At 54.1% G+C, this 20,206-nt stretch overlaps 1 protein-coding gene across 7 annotated transcripts in view; it reads left to right on the top strand.

Annotated features, from left to right (window-relative positions):
* The window catches only part of RSPO1 (R-spondin 1), a 24,379-nt gene extending 4,463 nt beyond the window's left edge, over nt 1-19,916 (top strand). For 2 of the 7 annotated variants that reach the window (XM_017736270.1, XM_017736268.1), the window contains exons 2-6: nt 12,697-12,795; nt 14,714-14,905; nt 15,715-15,864; nt 16,235-16,423; nt 16,970-19,916. In XM_017736270.1, the coding sequence (XP_017591759.1) occupies nt 12,753-12,795; nt 14,714-14,905; nt 15,715-15,864; nt 16,235-16,423; nt 16,970-17,121 (726 nt within the window). In that variant the 5' untranslated portion in view covers nt 12,697-12,752 and the 3' untranslated portion in view covers nt 17,122-19,916. The other 5 variants (XM_017736267.1, XM_017736266.1, XM_017736265.1 and 2 more) reach the window with 5 other exon arrangements.
* Nucleotides 19,917-20,206: the final 290 nt, after the last annotated feature.

The raw sequence follows: 20,206 nt of genomic DNA, 5'->3' as shown, positions 1-20,206 counted from the left end.
TGCCCCATCCCAGCTCCTCAAACTCTGCCCCATGGTCCTGGGGGACATCAGCAGCAGCAGCAGAGGCAGGAGGGAGGGAGCAGATGCCGGCAGAGGGACAAGCTGCTCACAAAGCCACTCCTGCTGCAGAGGCTCTTGGTTTCATGTCCTCTCGGCTGTGCCAGTGGCCTCTTCCACTTCCAGCTCTGGATGGAGTTTACAAGAAATGCTGGGAGTCCCAGCCCTGTGGTGTGTCATCATTCAAGCTTCTCTTTAATAGCATCCCAAAGTAATTTATTTTTCCCGAACATCAAAGCCCCCCGAGTGACGCTGGGAGAGGAAGGGCTTCCCCCCAAACCCCGGTGGCTCCTGCACCCCTCTGCCCTGCTCGCGGGGGCTGGACACCCTCCTTGGCTGTGCTGGGGAAAGCGATGGTTTCAGGTGGGGCCATGGAGCCAGGGGAGGCAGAGCTGTGACACTGCACGCAAGGCGAGAAGGCAGATCTTCCCCCTGCAAACACAAGTGAGGTGTATACGTATTGCCCTGCTGTGAGGGTGCTGATGCCTTTTCCAGGCTCAGCATCACATCACAGGCCGCTTTCAGGAGCAGGTACCAAGGGAAAAAGAATTATAATGAGAAAAAAATATCGAGGAGATGCGAGTCTGTATCTCCTTCTCTTCTGCCAGATTTCAGAGCCACCCTCCACTCTCTGGCATGCCAGGCGCACTGCACATGCAGGCAGAGCATCTCCTCAGTTGGCCCTCTGTGCTCAGGGTATCCCCCTGTTCCCCCGTGCTGCTGTCCTCCCCAGCTGCATGAGTTTTGTAGAGGGAATTTAACAGAAAAATTGCAGCAGTTCCTGCCTCTACAAACACAGCGTGCTGCTGTCCCTGCCAGCACTCCATGCTGGTTGGACTCAAGGAATCTGTGACATCCGTCCTGCTGTGATCTGTAACAATATTGGGATTAAATTAGCTTCCCTGAGCTGCAGAGAGGTCAGTGTGTAAGGCCCCTGGTTAATCCAGCAGGCCAGAGAGAACAGAAGCCTCCCTGCATTGGGAAAGGAAAACAACGGGGTCTGTTTGCAATCCATGGAGCTAATTCAAACAGCATTCCTCAAACAACAGGGGAAAAGGGCCTTCGGAGCAAATGGGAAAAGAGCGTTTCCCAACATGCGCATAATGTTGCTCCTTGGGGAGAGGGGAAATGTACAGACTGCACGGACGAGGTGCCAGAAAACCCGGCAGGCACAAGAAAGGGGTTTGAATAGCCAGACAGCTGGTGGGGCACACAGGAACTACCCCCTGCCCTCGGCATTGCAAGCCTAGAGCAGGTCAGTCCTGCTGGACCACTCCTGACCGGCCCACAGGGAGCGGGGGTGCAGGCAGGCACCCGGCTGCTGCCTGCACCACATCTGGGGCAGGATGGGGCAATTCATCCCACCCACCTCTGGGATGACAGGATCTTGCTCTCCTGTCACCTACGGAGAGTTTTACACTGAAGCAGTTTGTATGGCTCTGCAGCTTGTGGCTCTCAGCACCAATCTGGATGACGATCCAGGGACAATCCCAGATGGAGACGCTTCCAGCATGGGCTGCTGCAGGCTGCCACTGCTGCCACCTCTGAGCGCAACCCGTGAGCAGCACTGACTGGATGAAAGCCCGGGCTTGCTTGGGAAGCAGAGGCATGCCCTGGTGATCCTATCAGGAAGTCAGCTCCACATCCTCTGGCTCTCACATCTCCCATAGAAGGCATGATCTCGGTGCCCCTGTGCCTGACCCTCAGCGCAGGCTGTGCAGCCCCTGCCAGCAATGCAGTCGTTGTCTGGCATCCAGAGCAAGTGTTGATGCAGTGAGCAGGCACTGGCAGAGCCGTGTTCCTAGGACTCAGGCTGCAGGTGTTCAGGTGTTATTACAAACAATTGCCTGGGCTATCAGTCATCCTGCAGCAGAGAACCCTCAGAGCAGCAGACCAGAAAAGACCTCATGTCCAGTCTGGGAGTGTCACAGACACTTCAGGACGTACTCGCTTTCCTTCTGCTTTCTCTGTGAGTGTCTTTTCTGCTTTTTGCTTATGCTGAGATATTATCAAAGGCTGATGAGGCACCAGGGATGAGTAATGCACCCTCTGTGCCAGCTGGGAATTTGTAGGCACTGGTAGGGTTAATGCGGGTCTGAAAGAAGCTGTGGTGCTCAGTGCTGGATCTGCTTGGTGCAGACCTGGGTACACCCACAGCCCCCATGTCCTCAGCTGCACCAGGGGCGAGGGACATGGCTCCTAGTTGTCCCTGCAGTCCCCTGGGCAGGGTTGGCCTTCCCTGGATATGCCTTCCCCCCCTCATTGAGAGAGGCAGAGGGTTTTGCAAGGCAGGAACTATAGAGGGATGAAATTGGACCAAAATATGGCAGGTTTTTAATGTAGAGGAGAACCACGTACTTTAAGGGTGGGCTAGGGGATGTGGGGGAATTGGCGCTTCCTGTGCAGAGTGAGCTTTGTGCAGAGCTGCTGCGCCCATGTCCCCACCAGAGGAGCCCGGGGAATCTGCTGTGGGTGTCAAGGAACCCTCTGAGAGTCAGAGCTCTGCTTTCAATCTGAAGTGGCTTGGCATCTTATCCTGCTAAAATGTGGAACTTCATGTCCTTTTGTACAGGAGAGAAACAACCTGTTTGGGATTAATTTAGGATCAGCCTCAACAGTCATTAGCTAAAGAAAACCAAGCCTGTAAATGAGCTCCTGTCAGAGGGGGAAGAAATGTAGGACTTGATGGTGGATTTTTTGTGCAGGGCATTAAGGCAGGATTTAGTGTGATTTACCATCCTCTGCAATGACACCTCTGGCACCAGGGAGCTGTGAGCATGTCCCTTTGCCTTCAGCCAGACCCATTGCTCTGTTGGCTAATTACTGCTGTGCTGGTAGCCCTGCTGCTGCGTCTGGGTCTGTCAGCATTGCCAGTACAGAGCTGTGACTTCGGGGTTTATTGCTCACTTAGAAACGTTTGCTTCAGACTGAAACTTGATCTACGGCTGTCAACTGAGGCTGCAGCACTCCAGTATCAGAAAGGAGGTTTGGCTGTTCAATGTGCATGAAATACAGATCTTGGGTTCATCAGATTTTTTACTCATACAGTCAACGGAGTGATGGTGTCCCTGACAACATTTGACAGTACTTGAGAATTTCCTAGAATAGAAAGTAAAAAAGCTCTAAATATAAATAGAAAAAGGTCTTTGATATGGAGACTTGCAGCAGTGATGGCTCAGCATCTGCCAACAAGCAGAACACATTCACAACACTCCTATGAGATAGCAAGGATCTCAGTGACATCATTTGCAAATAGGAAATGAGGGACATTTAACAAGCTGCCAAGGAAAATTCAGGATGAATAAAACTTCCATGTACATGAGCACTAACACATACAGCACAAAGGAAAAGCTGCAGAAAGGGTGAGTTTTCCCTCTTGCCTGTGTTTGGGTTATTTTGCACCTTTGTGTTCACAGCTGCCCCCACACAAGCGCTGTGTACAGCAGAGAACATGGCAGGTGTGTGAAGAATTCATGAGGCTCTCTGAATCTCTGTGTCTGGGGGGCTGCTTGATGCCATGTTCTGTATCCATAGCCTTGCCCTCCTCTTCCTCAGGGCTGTTGGGTCCATACCGAGTCCCAGTGAGCACACCAGGGCTCATGCCAGCAAGCTGTCAGGGATGCTTCAGTGGGGGCTCGTGGGCAGCAGAGTGTTGAAGGGGAACTGCCCTGGCCCCAGCAGGGGATCCAGGAGAGATTCAGGAGCCACCATACGGCTCATGACATCCTTTGAAAGACCCTGTGCCCTATGGCTTCCAGCTCAGGGCCCTGCAAGCTTGGGGAATCTCCCCCAGGAGACTACCAGGGTCCATGGGCATGTCATGCCAAGGGACCACCTGGCCGCTTGTCACATACCCCCGGGACAGCTTGCCAGGGCACCAGGGCTCTCAGCAGAGCCCCATGGCCTTGAGCATCACTTTAGCCCTGCGAGAACTGGGGATGAGGGTCAGTCATGGCTGGGCGCCAGCGGCCGCCAGCCATGCAGCACTGCTGGCCCTCAGGAGGCTGGTGGACACCAACTCCTCTGTATGGCTTGTACAGGGACAATGGGTCCAGCATGGCTCCTGGGAACACCAGCTGCCGCCTGAGCCCTGGTGCAGGATCTGCTCATCCCACCAGGTATGATGGGGCTCAGGGAAGGTGCCTGAGCACTGATGTCCCCTGTTCACCTGCATGAAGTGGGGTCTGTCACGTGTCCATCCTGGAGTGCAGGTGGAGGAGGGAAAGGGAGCTGACAGCTCAGGGAGGAGAGCTCCCAGGCTGCTCAGATGTGCCGGAGGGCAGGTGTCCCAGGCAGTCCCACTGCAGCCATGCTGTTCTTCTGAGCAGGAGTGTTTCCTTCTGCTGCACAGCCAGCAATGGAAAAACAACCAGGCTCTGAGCTCTTCGCCTTCATGCCTTCCCCCCTCCAGAGGATAATAAGCTGCTTTTAATATCTGACATGTTTATTAACAGATGCAGCTGTGACAGCTGATGACTTCATATGCCACTTACCACTAAAATGTTAGTAATAACTCAGAATTAACTGTCATAAATAAAAAAGACTACAAAGACAACTTGATGGTGTGTCACTCTGCAGTAATTTACTGAGACCCTGTTGGCTCTGGATGCGAGGCTGGAAGGTCCTTTGTGGAGCTCCAGTCCGGGTTTTGCAACAGTCACAATATTTTGGCTGGATATTGTCTTAGGAGGTGGTACTAGTGGGGTGGAATTCCCTCATGCAGGAGTTTGCACTGGATGCCTTTACAAAGCTGGATACTCTGGTAATAATAATAATAAAAAGCCCCTACCCAGTGGATGGGGACGGAGTCTACAGATTGAGCCCAGGATTTATTAATGTGCAAATTGCTCTGATATGATCACATATTTTCTGCTTTGCATACGCAGGGAGCAGCGTGGGCTGATGGAGTAGGAACTAGCCTGAGCAATCTTTACGAGCTGAGATCCTGTACATCGCAGAAGGGTTTGTTTCTCCGTGAAAAACCTGGGACCCTGTTAGAAACCTGCTTTAAAAAACGAGTGACCAAAATACCCAAATGCACCAGACTTCTCCATGAACTCGCCATGAATATATTTTTCATTTTTTTTGACAGAAACGTGTGTGTTACTTTCTCTGGAGGAACTGAGGAATTTTGTAGTTGGGCTTATAGTATTTTAAACCTGAGAACCCCGTAAGTCTTTTCTGCAATGATGAGGGAGTGACAAGTTGGAGGTAAGGGCTTCAGCATGCATGTTTGTGTCGATGGAGCTTTTGCAATGTGGCTGCTAATGAGGAACGCGAGCCGTGTCAGCATCTGACTGCGGGTTTGCCTTGTGCAACGTGGATAATGAGTTCAGACAATGAGAGCTGTGTGAAATCACAGCACGATCTGTGGGATCCCCTTTCTCCCCCCCTCCCCCGAGGTGCGTGGGGCTTGCAGGGAAGCTGGGCTGCTGCGCGTGTCCCCTGCCACTGTGTTACCGTCCCGTTTTGGGGAAGGGGACATGGAGAGCTGGTCGGCACATTGATCAGCTTGCTGGAGCTCGTACCCAATTCTGGACCAGCTGCAGGGTCCCTTCGACCACGGTGCAGCGGGTGGCCGTGCCCTACTGCCCTCCCACTGATCGCAGAGACAGGGGCAATGGGAGGACGGGACAGTTAAGCTGCTGCTGTCTCGGTACTGTTGTGGCTACACCTAACCCAGCCTCCTGCCACGCACCCACGGGGGCACAGCAGGCGCTTGGAGAGCGTGGGGTAAGTACAGGCTCTGTGGCGTTTTGAATGGGGGATCAGTGGAGAAATAGTTAATAGCGATTACGGCAATAATTAGACGTGGTGTGAGCAGCTGGTGCCGATGTGCAGGGGAAGTGCTGCTGGATCCAGTGCTGGCTGCCATGGGTCAGTGAGGGCTCCCGTAGCTGGGCTGGGACGCAGCTCCCCAGCAAGGGTGTGGGTGAAGGTGATGCCTCAGCCTTGGTTCTCTGTGCTGATGGAGCTAGGTGCTGCAAGATGTGAGTGTGGGTGACTGGGGATTGGTCACCCCTGGGCTGCTGGAGTATTTTATAGGCTCAGGCATGTATGTTCCCTTGAACGGCCCTGGGTATAGAGGATCACAGTGTTCAGGTGATGTGGTTTGGGTTTAAAGAGGCACCTTACAGTAAAAGGCTTTGAAATAGCGTAATACTGGCAGCAGAAAATGCTGCATGACAAGGCACACATGGAGCCTCCACTCTGTTGCACAGGGGTCAGCAGGTACTCACGCAAAAAAATCCTGTCACATGGAGGTCTGTGAACTTGGGGCAGCGCTTACAATGCAGTTTGGGATGGCCAGGTCTGCGCTGAGATCCTGTAGGGACTGGGCACTTGCAGTGAAACGTCTACCTGGAGGGTTCTCCATTTGGAATGATTTTGTCTGAAGTCCATTGGTGACTCTGGAGTGGATGAACTCCTGACTCCATCCTCTCACCCCACTGTGGGGCCAAGATTGTGAAGGCTGGGTGGGAGGATGGCAGCAGCACTGCAGGCCTGGGAATGCCAGCGCTGCAACATGCCTGGAAACCACCCTGGAAAAAAGGCTCGTTTCAGCTGGATCAGCTCCCTGGCCCCGGCGCAGCCGCTGCGAGAGCAGCAGCACCACCCTGAGGGACGCGGCGGGGAGCAGCCAGGGTGCAGGCACCCGCTCTGGAGATACGGGGCAGTGATCCCCTGAGTGCAGCCAAAACGAGCCGGCCGTGCCAGCGTGTGCAGGCAGCAGCTGAGCCCAGCATAAACCCCACGTTTCCATCAGCCGAGCTAGATGTGAGCTGGCAGAGCTCTTCCCGTACCGTGAGGCTGGGGCTGCGGTGAGCAACAGAGCCGAGGGCCGGGTCAACCCTCCTGGCCTATGGGGACAGCCCCGGAGTGGGACAGAGGGGACCATGCAGCTGAGAGAGGTGGCACTGGCAGCAGAGACCCTTCCTCTGTGTGGTGTGAGGGTGACCTGACATCTTGCCAAGGATGAAAGTGCCTGTCTTTGCCTAAGGCCTAGCAAATACCAACAGGCTTCCTGTCATACCCACCACCAACCTGCTTCAGGAAAATCCTCTGGGACTGCAGCTTCCCCACATGCCCATGGGCAGCAGGGTGGCAGGGGCTGGCTGCAGGATGTCCTTCATTGCAAACCACCCTGAGCACTGCCAGGCCTGCAGAGCTCTGAACTTGGTCCCCCTGTTCTAGTGGTGCAGGGTGCTGTCATCCCACAAAACAGCAGAATTTGGATGGGCTCAGTCCAGGCTGGCAGCAGCAGCTGGTCTGGAGGACACCCTGACTGCCTGCTCACTCCCTCCTGCTGACCGCGTGCTCCGTCCTGCCACACACCCAGAGCTGAGGCTGCGGGTTGTTTTTCCCAGTTTGTTTTCCTCTGCTGCTGGAGTTGATGCTACTCCTGGCTCTACAAGGCTCAGATTTCCCAGGCAGCGATGTCTCCGTGGGAGAACCACAGCACTGGGAATCCCTTCAGGAAGCTCCACTTGGCAGATGGTTCCTGTGCACATGGCCAAGCAGAAAGCCCCAGGTGCTGCTCCGGGCTTTGCCCTGGGCTTCAGGCTTTGGGTCTGCCTTTGCAGATCAGCACAGCAGCTCATGGTTCACCAGGCTCCTGTGAGCCTGGAAATATATGTTTACAAAACTGGCAGGAAGGGTCTGGGGTGGAAGGAGCTGTAAGCCCTTGTTTGCATGCATTTACATAGAAATAAGAGGGGAATTGCATATTGAGCTGAATGTGCACACTTGTTGTAGGATGAGCCTCAGCACCCCTGACTGTGCTTCCTGGTTTGCGTCAGACACCCCTGCTCCCCACACCCAGGGCTATAGCTGACATGGTGTGTGTCCCCCCCTCACCTCCTGGGGCACCTGCTGAGCATGTCCTGGCTCAGCAAAGGGCCTTTAGGGAGCCAGCCCTTTTGGGGGAAGAGCCAGATTTTCAGTGCTCTGGTCTGTGCTACCCCAAATTGGGCTGTTCTGTTTCCTGGTCTGAAATTTGGTTCTGCTGTTCTGGTGAGTTACTGATCTGTGGGAGGCTCAAAGCCACCTGAGCTGTACCTAAGAGACACAGGTTTGCTGCTCCCAGGACTGCAGTCAGATCCCCAGGCAGCATCCTGGTCTCAGCACAGAACTGTGCCTGCCAGGGTGATTCCAGTGCAATTCCAGATGCTGCTCTAGTTCTGTGGAGAAGCGGCAGGCATGGATCCTGCACCCTGCTTCAGGGCTCTGCCTCCTCCTCCAGAGCAGCGTGCTGCCTCTGCACTGGCATGAGGGCCATGGAAATCCCCCTGTAAAACGTTTCCTGATGTTTTACAGCACTGAAGCACAAGCACTCCTGGAGGGAGGCCTGTGGCACTATGGAGCACAGCGTTACTTGGAGCAGCTACTGTGCCAGGCACTGTGCAAGGCGGGCAAAGAGCTGGTGCTGAGTGGAGCCACGGCTGGAGCTGGGGGCTGGAGCTGCAGGGGCTGAGGGGCTGCTGACCCCCAGAGCAGCTCCCACTGCCAGGCCAGGGCAGAGGGGTGGTCATGAGCAGCAGCCTCTCCTCAGCGTATTCACCATCAGCGGGTCACAGCATAGCTCCGCAGATGCGGGGAATGCAGTGCAGGAGTTAGTGGAAGAAGTCAGACCTCAACAATGCTGTGGATAGCTCTGCTGCCAGATTGGGCTTTATTATTTTATTTTTTCAGTGAAGTTTATGGGTTGGGGATTTTGCAGAACTTGGCACTAGGATCTAATATCAAATGAAGACCTTCTGGTTCGGAAATTTGACTTAATGCAGCCTTCTTTTATTGCTTCAAGGATTAAGCAGAACAAAGTGGCTCTGCCTGTGCATGTGCAGAGATGTTTGCTGGAGGCACGTGAGACACCCTGTGGCAGCTGTGATGGCCAAGCCAAGCATGGTGGGACCTTCCACTGAAGAGGGTTTCACAGTGCTGCTCCTGGAGCATTAGCCCTGCCGACAGGAAAACAGCCCTTGGGAACACAGCAGAAGAGAGGGACTTTCCCAAAGAGAACAAGGGCCCAAACCTGCTCCCTCAGCCCTGGCTGCTTCTCTCCCACGGTGGGGCTGGCAGAGCAGGCAGGGAGCTCTGCCATGGGGTCACCAGCGCAGGCAGGAGGGTGCAGGCAGAGCAGACAGCGGGCTCAGGGAGCACCAGCAGTGTGGGCACATCCCTGTGTGCCTGTGGAACAGGGACAATGGATACCCAAGTGCCATCATTGGTATTTGAGGGGCCTGTTGAAAGCTCCACAAAGGCAGGCTGGGGAATGAGCCGGCAGCACAGAGCTGCTGTTGCCACCCACAACCTTGCAGAGCCAGACTCTGCCCTGGGGCTGGGATGGCTCAGGGTGGTCTCTCCTGGGTGCTGTCCCCTGGTGTGGGGCTGGAAGACATGGGATCAAACTAACCCGAGTGAGACCCTGCAAAACCATGACTCTTCCTGCAGGAAGCCAGTTTCTGCATATTCACACCCCTCACTGACTACCAAGAAGAAATTCAAATTCTCTATCCAGCTTCAGGACCTGGAAACCCAAATTCCCCACCTCACAGCTGGTGCCCAGCTGGCTGTTGGCAGTGACCTGGCAGTTCCCAGGAGTTCATTCCTAGTGCTGCTGTAACCAGGTTTGTCCTGCCTCCAGCATCTGGTCCTTCTCTCCGAGGCTCAATAAACCTTTGGAGAGCCCGTTTACATTTCAGATCCCTGGTACATCCAGCAACAGGCAATATATCAGCAATTTAGTTATTGTGGATTACGTCTCAAATATCCTGGGGATATAATGTTGGTCTTTCTCACCTTGTGTGTAGGAGGACTAATGGCAAATTATCTGGATGGTTTACATTTTCTGGTTTGTATTGGAGCTCCCAAGGACCAATTTATCCTGATTGAATTGCAAACAAGGCTTAGTGCCATCTCAGATTCAGGGGCCAGGTCTCCCCATAAATGAATTCAGAGCAATTCAGGTTACCCCAAATTCTTCCTGTAGATGGGATAATGGTATAAATCCTGCTGATGTTTAGACTGGAAATTGTTTGTAGCAACCTGAGCTTGACTGATATGACAGAACTGCTTGGCTGCAGTAACAGAAAGAATCATAATTCGTGTCCTGTGGTGAGGATGGGAAGAGCTGGCAGTCCAGCCAGACGGCTCACCACAGACCCCCAGGTGCTCGTGGGGGGGATTTGGAGACCTGTGGATCGTGTGTGATGACCTGCCAAGACACTGACTCTGCAGCATCTAGAATGCCAGTGGCCTTTCTGTGCTGAGGGAACAGCTGTGGCCAAGCCCAGGCTCTCTTTGGGCTAGAAAGCAAGGAAACAAGGAGGAAAAAGCGTGTGCTTGCTTGGTTTGTGCCGCGGTCTCAAGGTTTCCCACGGCACCTCCCTGCCCTGACTGCCCAAGCCCTCGGAGATGGGGTACGTGGTGGTGGCACAAGCTTCATGCTGGCTCTTGGCACGCTGGGGCTGTGTTTGCTCCCTCCGGACATCCATCCCTGCTGCTGTCCCCACGCTGGGGGACTGTGCCCAAACTGTGAGTGTTGTGTAAACACGGCGTGTGCTTCCTGTGAACGCGCTTCACCCGCAAAGCCGCCGTAATTAAAAACCGGGGGCCGCGGGAGCAGGGGCGGCACCACGGTCCCTCCGGAGCCGCTGGCACTCGGCACTCATTTGGGGAGAGTTTGGGTTGTGCTGCACTGACGTGCCTGCTCACACCCGCTCGCATCGCCAGGGTCCTGTGGCTGTGCTATGCATGGCCGGACTATCCCACACCACCTGTCCGGAGGGACCCTCCTGACCCGCTGCCCCCACCTCGCAGGGAAGCCCGGCGCCGTGCCCAGGTCCCTGCACAAGGTGCAGAGGAGCTGCGGAGAGCCCCGCTCTGCACAGCTTCCCGCTCCGTAAATACTCTCGCAGCCCGGCTTGAGCACTTGACAGTGTTTATAAAGCAGCTTGCAGCAAACAGGCTTGGAAGTGCAGAACAAGTTGGTGTTTACACAAGTGACTAATTATTTATTTGAAAATCCTGTGGACGAGCCGTGGGCTGTAACGACAAGCACATGGGGAGGGCTGGGCTCCTGCCCCGGCAGTCGCAGCAGGGACACAATGAAAAGTTCGGAACCACCAGGGCGGGGGGGACCAGTGGCTGTGGCCCCACAGCGCCCGATGGCCGCCAGCTCTGCCGGCACAGGTGAGCCAGTGCTGCTGGGAGGTGCTCACAAGGGCACAGCTCAGTGTCATGGCATGAGATGCCACCAGGTCACATCTCCCTGCAGCAGCTGCCGGCCCACACCTGCTGCTGGGGCAGCCCCCTCCCTCCAGGTGGTCTGCTGTGTAGCCATAAGCACCCTTAGGTGGGCTGGAGCAGGGGGGCTGCTTGGGCCAATGGCCTCTCAGCAGGTCCCTCACCCAGGGTGGGCCAGGGAGGGGACCAGTCCCCTGGGGACCGAGTCCATCCCAGGCTGAGGCCGGGCTCGCTTCCAGCACTGTCGCCACCAGTCGTTTGGGGCATCAGTGATTGCGCAGTTATTATAAAGGGATTAAAACAATTTTCTGTTTCATTTGACTTCACAGAGCAAGTGTTGTCGCCTTTATTTCCACACAATGTCTGCCGTTGGCAGGGCTTTGCTCTGCCAGCTGTAGAGAAGAGTGGGGCCTGGCTTGGCAGTGCCAGAGCTCTTGGTGCAGCATGGAACTTACCCTTCCTTCACACCAGGCACAGGGAAAAACACTTGAAATCTATAGGGAAAATGCCCTGTCAGCAGCCAGCTGGAGCAAAGGCTTGGGCACTCTCAGGAAAGGATGGTACATGTGGAGTCCTGGGTGCTGGCTGGCCGTCAGGCAACTGGGCTTCCTTTCTCTCTCCAGAAGTTCACGCAGAGCCCTTGGTTTGCTGCCCAGCCCGTCCTGCTGGTGTTGCCATCCCATCACTCTGTCCCGCCAAGCGTGTTGGGCCTCTCTGCGCCATGGGTTGGTGAGGGCAGTGCGGCACTCGCAGCCGCACTCGTTGCCCAACACAGCCGTGCTCGCTGCCCCACACTGGGCTGTCTCTGCTGGGGGGCCGTAGGAGCCGGTGAGCCCGGGGCAGAGCAGCTCCCGCACTCGGCCCTGTGCAGGCACAGTGCTGACCCTGCCCTGTGCTTCAGGGAATGGGAGATGGGAGGTTTGGAAATTCCCTCAGAGCAGAAACACAGCATTTTGGGTAGCTTGCAGAGGATCCCACCCTGTCCCCAGACAGTCCCAGCCCTGGCTGGGGACTGCAGGCTCACTCTCTGCTAGGCTTGACTACCAGCCCCAGAGGTGCCCACTTGATGGGAAACATCTTGTGTGCCTGGCACCCGCAGCAGCCATCTGCTGCTTGGGGAGGGTGGCCCAGGGGTCTGGCTCTATTTTAAACAAGTTCCAGCTATAACTCTTTGCAGCACTGGCAGATGGCAAAGCTGCGCTGAGCATTTCGACGGGTGCTGATTATTAGCAACAGGGACTTATGATGAGGCTGGAGCACAGTTCTCCCCATACCGTTCCGGATGCCACTGTCTACCAGCATGTTCAGCTCACCCTACAACCCCCGTGCTCGCCCCCAGCCATTGTGGGAGTGATGCTGTCTGTCAAGTTAACCTGTTCTCCTCTTCTTTTGCAGTTCCTGCCAGCGTACTTGGAAACTGCAAGCAGCTAACGCCCGCTGCCAAGCCCCTGATGGGACTAGGGCCAAGCTCCTGCACTCCTGACAGGGATGAAGGTAGAGCCATGTTACCTGCTACCTAAGCTCGCTGGTGCTGATGTAGCTTGTGGATATGGTCCCAGACCCGGCTCTGTGCACAGACTCTCAGCTCTGATCCCACCTGAGACGATTTAGCGGCAGCAGAGACCCCAGCTGTGGAGCACGCTCCCACGACCACCCCACGACGGAGGGGTTGCAGCGCTGGAGAGTTACTATGCAGCTTGGACTGCTTGTGGTGGTGGTTTTTCTAAGCTCAATGGATCTAACAGGCAGCAGCAAAGTGGTGAAGGGCAAGAGGCAAAGACGAAGTATGTATGAAATGCTTTTCTTCTCTACTTCCTCTCATGATGCCATGAGGGTCATGCTGGTGTGAATGTGTTTATAACACAGGGAGCTGGGCAGGGCCTGTGGTGCCCCAAGAGCCCACAGAGCTCCCCCAGTCCCACTCCCAGGCAGACACGCACTGCCATGTCCCCTGACGTGCCACAGCTCTGAGATGCAGTGTGCCCTGAGGTCACAGGGGCGTCAGCTATGCCTCCAGCTCAGAGGGTCCCTGGTGGGGCTTGTGCAGGGCAGCCAGGCAGAACTGGCACAAGAGCAGCCATGGGCATTTGCCCTCCTTTATGAAAGCTCATGTTAGAACTGTTTTACATTAAAACTGTTTTAAATTAAATTATATAAAATTGATTTTATATTAAAACTGGGACTGCTGAGCCCTGGGAGAACAAGGAAAACCTGACGTCATGGCTAATGCTATAAAGGGCAATTTCCAGCAAGGGCCCAGTTTATACCTTTGCCGTGGATGCTGAGCTTGGCACCAGGGCCCAGCACTGCAGGAGGGATGGGGCTGGATCGCTGGGGGTCCCTGTGTAGAGGGGCCAGGGCCCACAGTGCCAAGGGGGTCCCAATCTAGACCAGTGAACCCTCTTGGCAGCTGGGGGCTGAGGACCCTCCTGCCTTGAGTGTCTCTTCCCAAGGCTGCAGCAGCCCCCACACCCACAGGCCCGGCAATGGGGCTGGGGCAGGCTGCAGGGACTGCCAGGCTCTTGAGTCATGGCAGGGGGACAGGGCAGCTCTCTTACCTCTAGTCCTGGCATGTGAACACTGTGCTGCTCCGCGCTTGCTTTTGAAGTGTAGTAAACACGGTATTTAAAAGAATACATCTTTTAAATACACAGCTTTTCTATAAACAAGGACATGGCTTGCATAATAAACTAATAAAAATAACCTGCATTCTAGCCTGCAAAGAATGCGATTGGTTTCAAAACAAGCAGCATTTTATATGATAATTAAAAGCAGAAAACTCTCAAGACATGGGATTGAGTATTTTTCTTGGACTGAACGCAGGAGCTGAGAACACATCTCTATTTTGGGGGCAGTGACACCTCCCACTGCCAGAGAGAGTTTAACATAGGCAGGGTCAGAGTGAGATCCAGCCTGGGACACAGCATGGATGGAATTAGTAAAACAGTTTTGCTCCAGGACCGTGCACTCTGGTCCCTGCTGGTCCTTGGCATGGAGGCACCGCCAGCTCCGAGTGAGGAGGCAGCAGGAGGTGCAGGACCCCTGGGCACTTGCCCGTCATGAGTGTCTCCCCGCCGTGGGCATCAGGGCTGATGGGCAGGGCTGGGAGGCAGTGGGCTGGGGTGGACAGTGCTGGGGCTCCGGGCACAGCTGGTGGCTGCTTCTGGGTCCTGCTCCTCAGCATGGCCACTGTCGTGACTCTCATGCTTGTGCTCGGCACAGCGCCGGCGCCTGTGGGCATCAGGGAGTGGGGCCATGGTGTCTGGCCGGAGCAGTCCTGGGAGTGTGTCAGTGCTGCAGGACCCTGGCCCTTGCTCTGTCCCAGTTCCTGCCCTTCCTGCCAGTGGTTTGGGGTCACAGCTGGTGCCTGCAGAGCCCGGCACTAACCACTGCCTCTCTCCTGCTCTTCCAGTCAGCACTGAGCTGAGTCAGGGCTGTGCCAGAGGTTGTGACCTGTGCTCTGAGTTCAATGGGTGCCTGAGGTGTTCCCCCAAACTCTTCATCCTTCTGGAGCGGAACGATATCCGACAAATTGGGATTTGCCTGCCTTCTTGCCCACTGGGATACTTTGGCCTTCGCAATACGGACATGAACAAGTGCATCAGTGAGTGTGGGGCTGGGAGGGAACGGGCATGGGCAGGTGGCAGTGTTCTGCAGGGCAGCACGTGCCTGTGCTCAGGTGCAGGAGGTGCTGTGGCTGTATGGAAGGGGAGAGGCAGGGCTGAGCATGGCAGCCATCTGCCTGACAAGAACCCTGCTCAGCACCACATGGGCATGCTGTGGACCTGGGATCTTGCAGGACCTCTGGGCGGTTTTGTTATATGGGCTGCCAGACTGGCACTGGTTTCCTTTGGGAGGGGGGAGATCCTTTCAGGCATTTAGTGCCTCTATTGCTTCTCTACTGCTCACCAGACTCAGGCAGCTCTGAGTGAAATCCTTGGCTTGCATCTTGTAGCCAGAGCACCAGAAAGAGCTGGACATGGAAACATGCGATCACTCCCCTGGCAGGTCCATGCACAGCATCCTCATGGCCAGGTTTCCATCTAACTGCCTTTCCATGCAGCCTGTCCTGTAGCTGCAGCTGGAGCCGGGACTGTATCCTTTTCACTGTCCCCTTTGGCTGACTGATGCTCAGCTGAACAGCAGCCCAAAACTTTCCCATCCTACCTGATTCTGTCCTGGCAGTGGCTGCTGCTGGATGTGAGAGCTGCAGCACAGGGCTGTCCTGCACAGGAAATGGTGCAAAGAAAACTCACTTCTGAGTGGCACAGCCAGGCCTGGCAGGACACTCAGAGACATGCCCTGGCTGCTGCAAGACCCCTGGGAGCCAGGACTGGGCTCTGGTTGGCTTCATGAGTCTTTTGTTCACATCAGACTACATGATGGCTTTGGTGTTTGGTTTTTTTTCCCCAGAATGCAAAATTGAGAACTGTGAGTCCTGTTTCAGTCGAAACTTTTGCACAAAATGTAAGGAAGGTTTGTATTTGCACAAAGGGAGATGTTACGTCACATGCCCCGAAGGCTACGCTGCTGCCAACGGCACCATGGAGTGCAGCAGTCCTGGTAAGCAGCCTCGGGTCCAGCCCTGCGCTCGGCGTGTCTGGTCGTGGGTAGCGCTGCAGGGGGATTTAGGTGATGAACTGAACCCCTCATCATACCCGTGTTGAGGGGGTGACAGCACAGCCCTTCATGGGGCAGAGCCCTCTGGAACCAGCCTGGATGGGGAGCAGCCCCTGGTGTTTGTGAACTGTGACCCAGAGTTGGTGTGTTCTGGCAAGGAAGGGGGTGCTCAGGGACTTAGGAAGCTGCTGAGGAAACACACACTCCCTTGCAGCCTAAGGTGGGGGAGAGATGCAATGGTGGGTTCTGGGATGGCCTGAGTTGGCAACCCAGGAATGGGAGTTACAGCTGGGCTCTCTTGTTATCCTGGCAGCACAATGTGAAATGAGTGAGTGGGGGCCATGGGGGCCCTGCTCCAAGAAAAGGAAGCTCTGTGGCTTCAAGAAGGGCAATGAAGACCGAACACGGCGGATTCTGCAGGCTCCCTCTGGGGATGTGTCTCTGTGTCCTGCAACCACGGAGGTGCGGCGATGCACTGTGCAGAAGAACCAGTGCCCCGAAGGTGAGCAGAGGTGGAGTGTCTCGCCATCCCTCCCCACACCCTATACAGGTCAGGCACAAGTACTCAGCCAACTGTCCAGTGTCACAAATGTGCTGTGCAGCTCCCGACCCCTCTGAAGTGCAGGGGATACAGATGTGACAGCAGCTGGAAGAACTGCAGGTGGAAGGGGCACAGCCCCCAGGGGGTGATCCTTGGCACAGCTTGCCATGTGTGCCACAGGTTTCAGCTGTTTTAGCTTCTTCCCTGGCCAGAGAGCAGCCAAGGGTGCATGCCTGCGTGCTGCCGTGATGGGAGTTGCCTTCTCTACCAGAATGCTTAGGTCTGTTTTTCCCAGGAATTAGAGTGTCTTCAGGAAGGATGGTGGTCTGGTTATCTTGTTACAGAATGGACAAGGATTGCAGCTGTGTTGAGTGTTCTGAGGGGAAACAGTTCTGAGCAGTAACGAAATGCACAGGAATTAGCCAGAGGGGCAGGGGGAGGTGGAGATGGCTAATCTGTTCCCTGATGCCTCACTCCACTTCACACTGCCCCTTTGCTTTACTGCAGGGAAAAGGAAGAAAAAGGAAGAGCAAGGAAAGCAAGATAATGGGAATAGAAATCGGAAAGACACCAAAGACACTAAGTCTGGCACCAAGAAGAGGAAGAACAAACAGAGAGGGGCCATGGTGCCCACGACGCCCGCTAGCCCTGCCCAGTAGCTGGCCCTGTGCGTCACCTGATGGCAAGACTCCATTGCTGCTATGTATATGAAAGCTTTATTGAACAGAGCACTGCTACACCACGTACACATGTCCAGAGACAGACACATATTCCAGACTGACCCACAGACCGACAGAGGCCACACACACAATACTTAAGGAGGCTGCACACACACCCCGCCCAGGACTGTGGAAGAACGCTGCTGAGGAGTGGGAGCATACACAGAGGCTCCCCCAGGGCTCTGTGGGGACACTGCGGGGAGGAGAAGTGGAGCATGAACCAGTGAAGGACCCAGACATGGGATTGATTTCATGATCAAAGGCCTCAACTGGAGCCCGAGCACACAGCCCCAGCACAGCCCCACTCAGCCAGGGGATGAGACTGAACCCCACATGGCCACTCTCCCTGACCTGGGACCCAGACACACACAGCAGTGGCCTCTTTCTCTTCCTCCACCCCTTATTTTGTGTTTTAAGCTGTACGACTCTATCATTGCGAATACATGTTAAAAGTTTGTGGTAAGAGGTCAGTGGTATCTGCCCTGAATCTGCTTCAAAGAATTATTTCAAATTAAAAAAAAAACAAAACAAAATCAAAATGACAACCAGCTTCCTGAGTGTGTGGTTTCTACCTTGGCCCCTATGGAGGCTGGTGTCCCACAGGACAGAGACTCAGTTGTGGAAGGGAAACTCACCAGAGCTTTAAGAAAATCCCAGAAAATGCTGCCAGCTGCACTGCAGCCACAAACCAGCCATCCTGCGTGAGGGACCCCAGCTGCACCCCGCTGAGCCCCGAGGAATTCCCCACTGACGGATCCAGTTAACACACAGCAGATTGAGAAAATGAGAGGTTACAACAAACCGCAGGTTGCTGAAACATTGTGACTCTGCTCAGACAGTCACAGCTGTGGGACAGTCTCAGGCTGGGGACAGCTGGTCCAGCTGCTGGACACCACCCCGGAGTATGGCAGGAGGGAGGCAGGTGGGAGGGGGAAGGCACAGCTCAGGTCCTGCAGAAGAGAAACAAATTTTTAAGTTGGGTAGAAACTACTTGTCTGCATCCCACTGGCTGGAATTCCCTGGATTCTCCTGCTCTGCGAGAGCTGACACCTGAGCAGAGGAACTGGGACAAGGACTGTGCAAGACAGACCTAGCGAGCCCTGCATGGGATGCATGGGAACACTGTCTGCTCTGCTCAGGGAGTTCTTCCTTTGGCTGTCTCCCCACTCACTGCCCTGGTACTTTAAAATGTGCTTTCTCTGTATAAATACGTAGAGATACATTTAATTTCTTGAGAGTTCAGCAAAAACTCTCTGGTCCCGAGGGATGGTGCTGTGGCTCACAGAGATGTGCCCAAGGTGGATCAGGGACATGCTGCTGGAGCTCCAACTCCCCCAGTAGGGCAAAGGGCAGGGGAAGCCTCACCCCAAACTAACCCTGGTGAATCCAATCTTTGCTGTACTCACTTCCATACCACCCTCTGCTCTGTGGTTTTGGAGGGCAGAGTGAGCCAGTGGGTGTGCAGGGTAGCCTGCGAGAGAGCACCCTGTCCCTCTGAGGGGTCACCTGCCCACACCCACAGCCCTGGTTCTCTCCTGTGGCTCGTGACGCCCACTGTGGACTCAGCTCCAGCACAGGACACCCCAACTCCTTTCACCCAGCCTCTCCAGGGCTGGCTTGGTTCAGTGCAGGGTGTGGAGGCTGCACAGTTGTTTCGGCTCCAGAGCTGTACCAAGCTCTCTGTGACTGCTCTGCTGGCAGAAAAACCTTTCAGCCCATCGTCCATTTTGTGTTTAAGTAAACAAGAAGCTGTTATGTCTTTGAAAGGGGATTCCATTTCAGCACGATGATAAACGACCAGCATACCAAGCAGGGGGAGAAAGAGGTTCTTAAAAGTCACCCTTTCAGTTGTTTATGGATCATGTTCGTATGATTTCTGAAAGCTTAGCTGAATGATCCAATCCTACCCTATTTTCTAGCCTGTGAGAGAAGTATTTTGTTTGTGCCATGGCATTGCACGTAAGCAGAACCATTTTCCCTTCTACTTTTACCAGCACCCACCAGTCACCCATTGGTGAACCTCAGCTCGCTCACTCGCTCTGCCTCCCTCCTGCTGCCATATCCCCATCTAGTTCTCAGCGAGGATTAAGGAAAAGAGAGTGCATTAGGAAAGTTTTCTATATGAGGCACTGGTAATGACTTGATTCTCTACAGTAACTCCTGACACTATTAGCACAACGATTTCAAAACTAAACTGCATATAATAAATCAACAGAACCTATTTTAGAGAACTCTAGGGATTATTAGAAAAACTGACAAACTTCTTTCTGTTGTAGCCTTTCCCCTACTTCCTTCCTTTTTTCATAGCAAAATGGGAAGAAAAAGGGACAAAGGTAACAGGAAGTTTAAGATGCATATTAAGACTATCCAAGATTTTTCAGTAGGGTTGATTTTAAAATTAAATTGTTTTAGAACAATTAGGGGAAAAAATATAAAAAATAAATCCAATTTCTTTTCTTTTTTTGAATCAGCTCAAGAATTGTGCTTATTCCCACTCCCAGAGAGCTAGTTCAGTTATGAATTTAGGAACATTTTTCCTTTGACCAATGTGAACTGCACGCTGAGCTCCCCAGTCCAAGCTGAGATGTCCTTAGCTGGGTGATGTCACCTCAATTCACACACATGTGAACGCTCTCTTTCCACACACTAAATAACCCTGTTGTGGTGTTCTCTCTACGGCATCACTGTAAAATACACGTCTTTAAACAAATAAATCAATAAATGGGTTTGCTGAACCAGCTTCATTTGTTTATTCACCAAAACTGGAGTCAAACCCCAACTATTCAAAAATGTCCACAGACAGAGCGAGCCTGTCCTGAGAGCCTTCTGCCTACATCTGACAGCCAAAGGAACCGACATGGATCACGGATGGGAATGTCGCTGCTCCGACTCCTGCACGTATTCCCACCCTGTGCTTCGATCAACTTGGTGCTGAACGGGAGAAACAGCTGCTGGATGGACAGACAGAGAGATCCTTTGTCAGGAACTCTACTGCACTGAAAACAGCTTCATTTTCCCTGCTGAA

This window comes from Corvus brachyrhynchos, unplaced genomic scaffold (genome assembly GCF_000691975.1).
Source record: "Corvus brachyrhynchos isolate BGI_N302 unplaced genomic scaffold, ASM69197v1 scaffold65, whole genome shotgun sequence".
Taxonomy (NCBI): domain Eukaryota; kingdom Metazoa; phylum Chordata; class Aves; order Passeriformes; family Corvidae; genus Corvus; species Corvus brachyrhynchos.
Note: the sequence above shows the minus strand (reverse complement) of the source record. Positions and strands in the feature narration are given on the sequence as shown.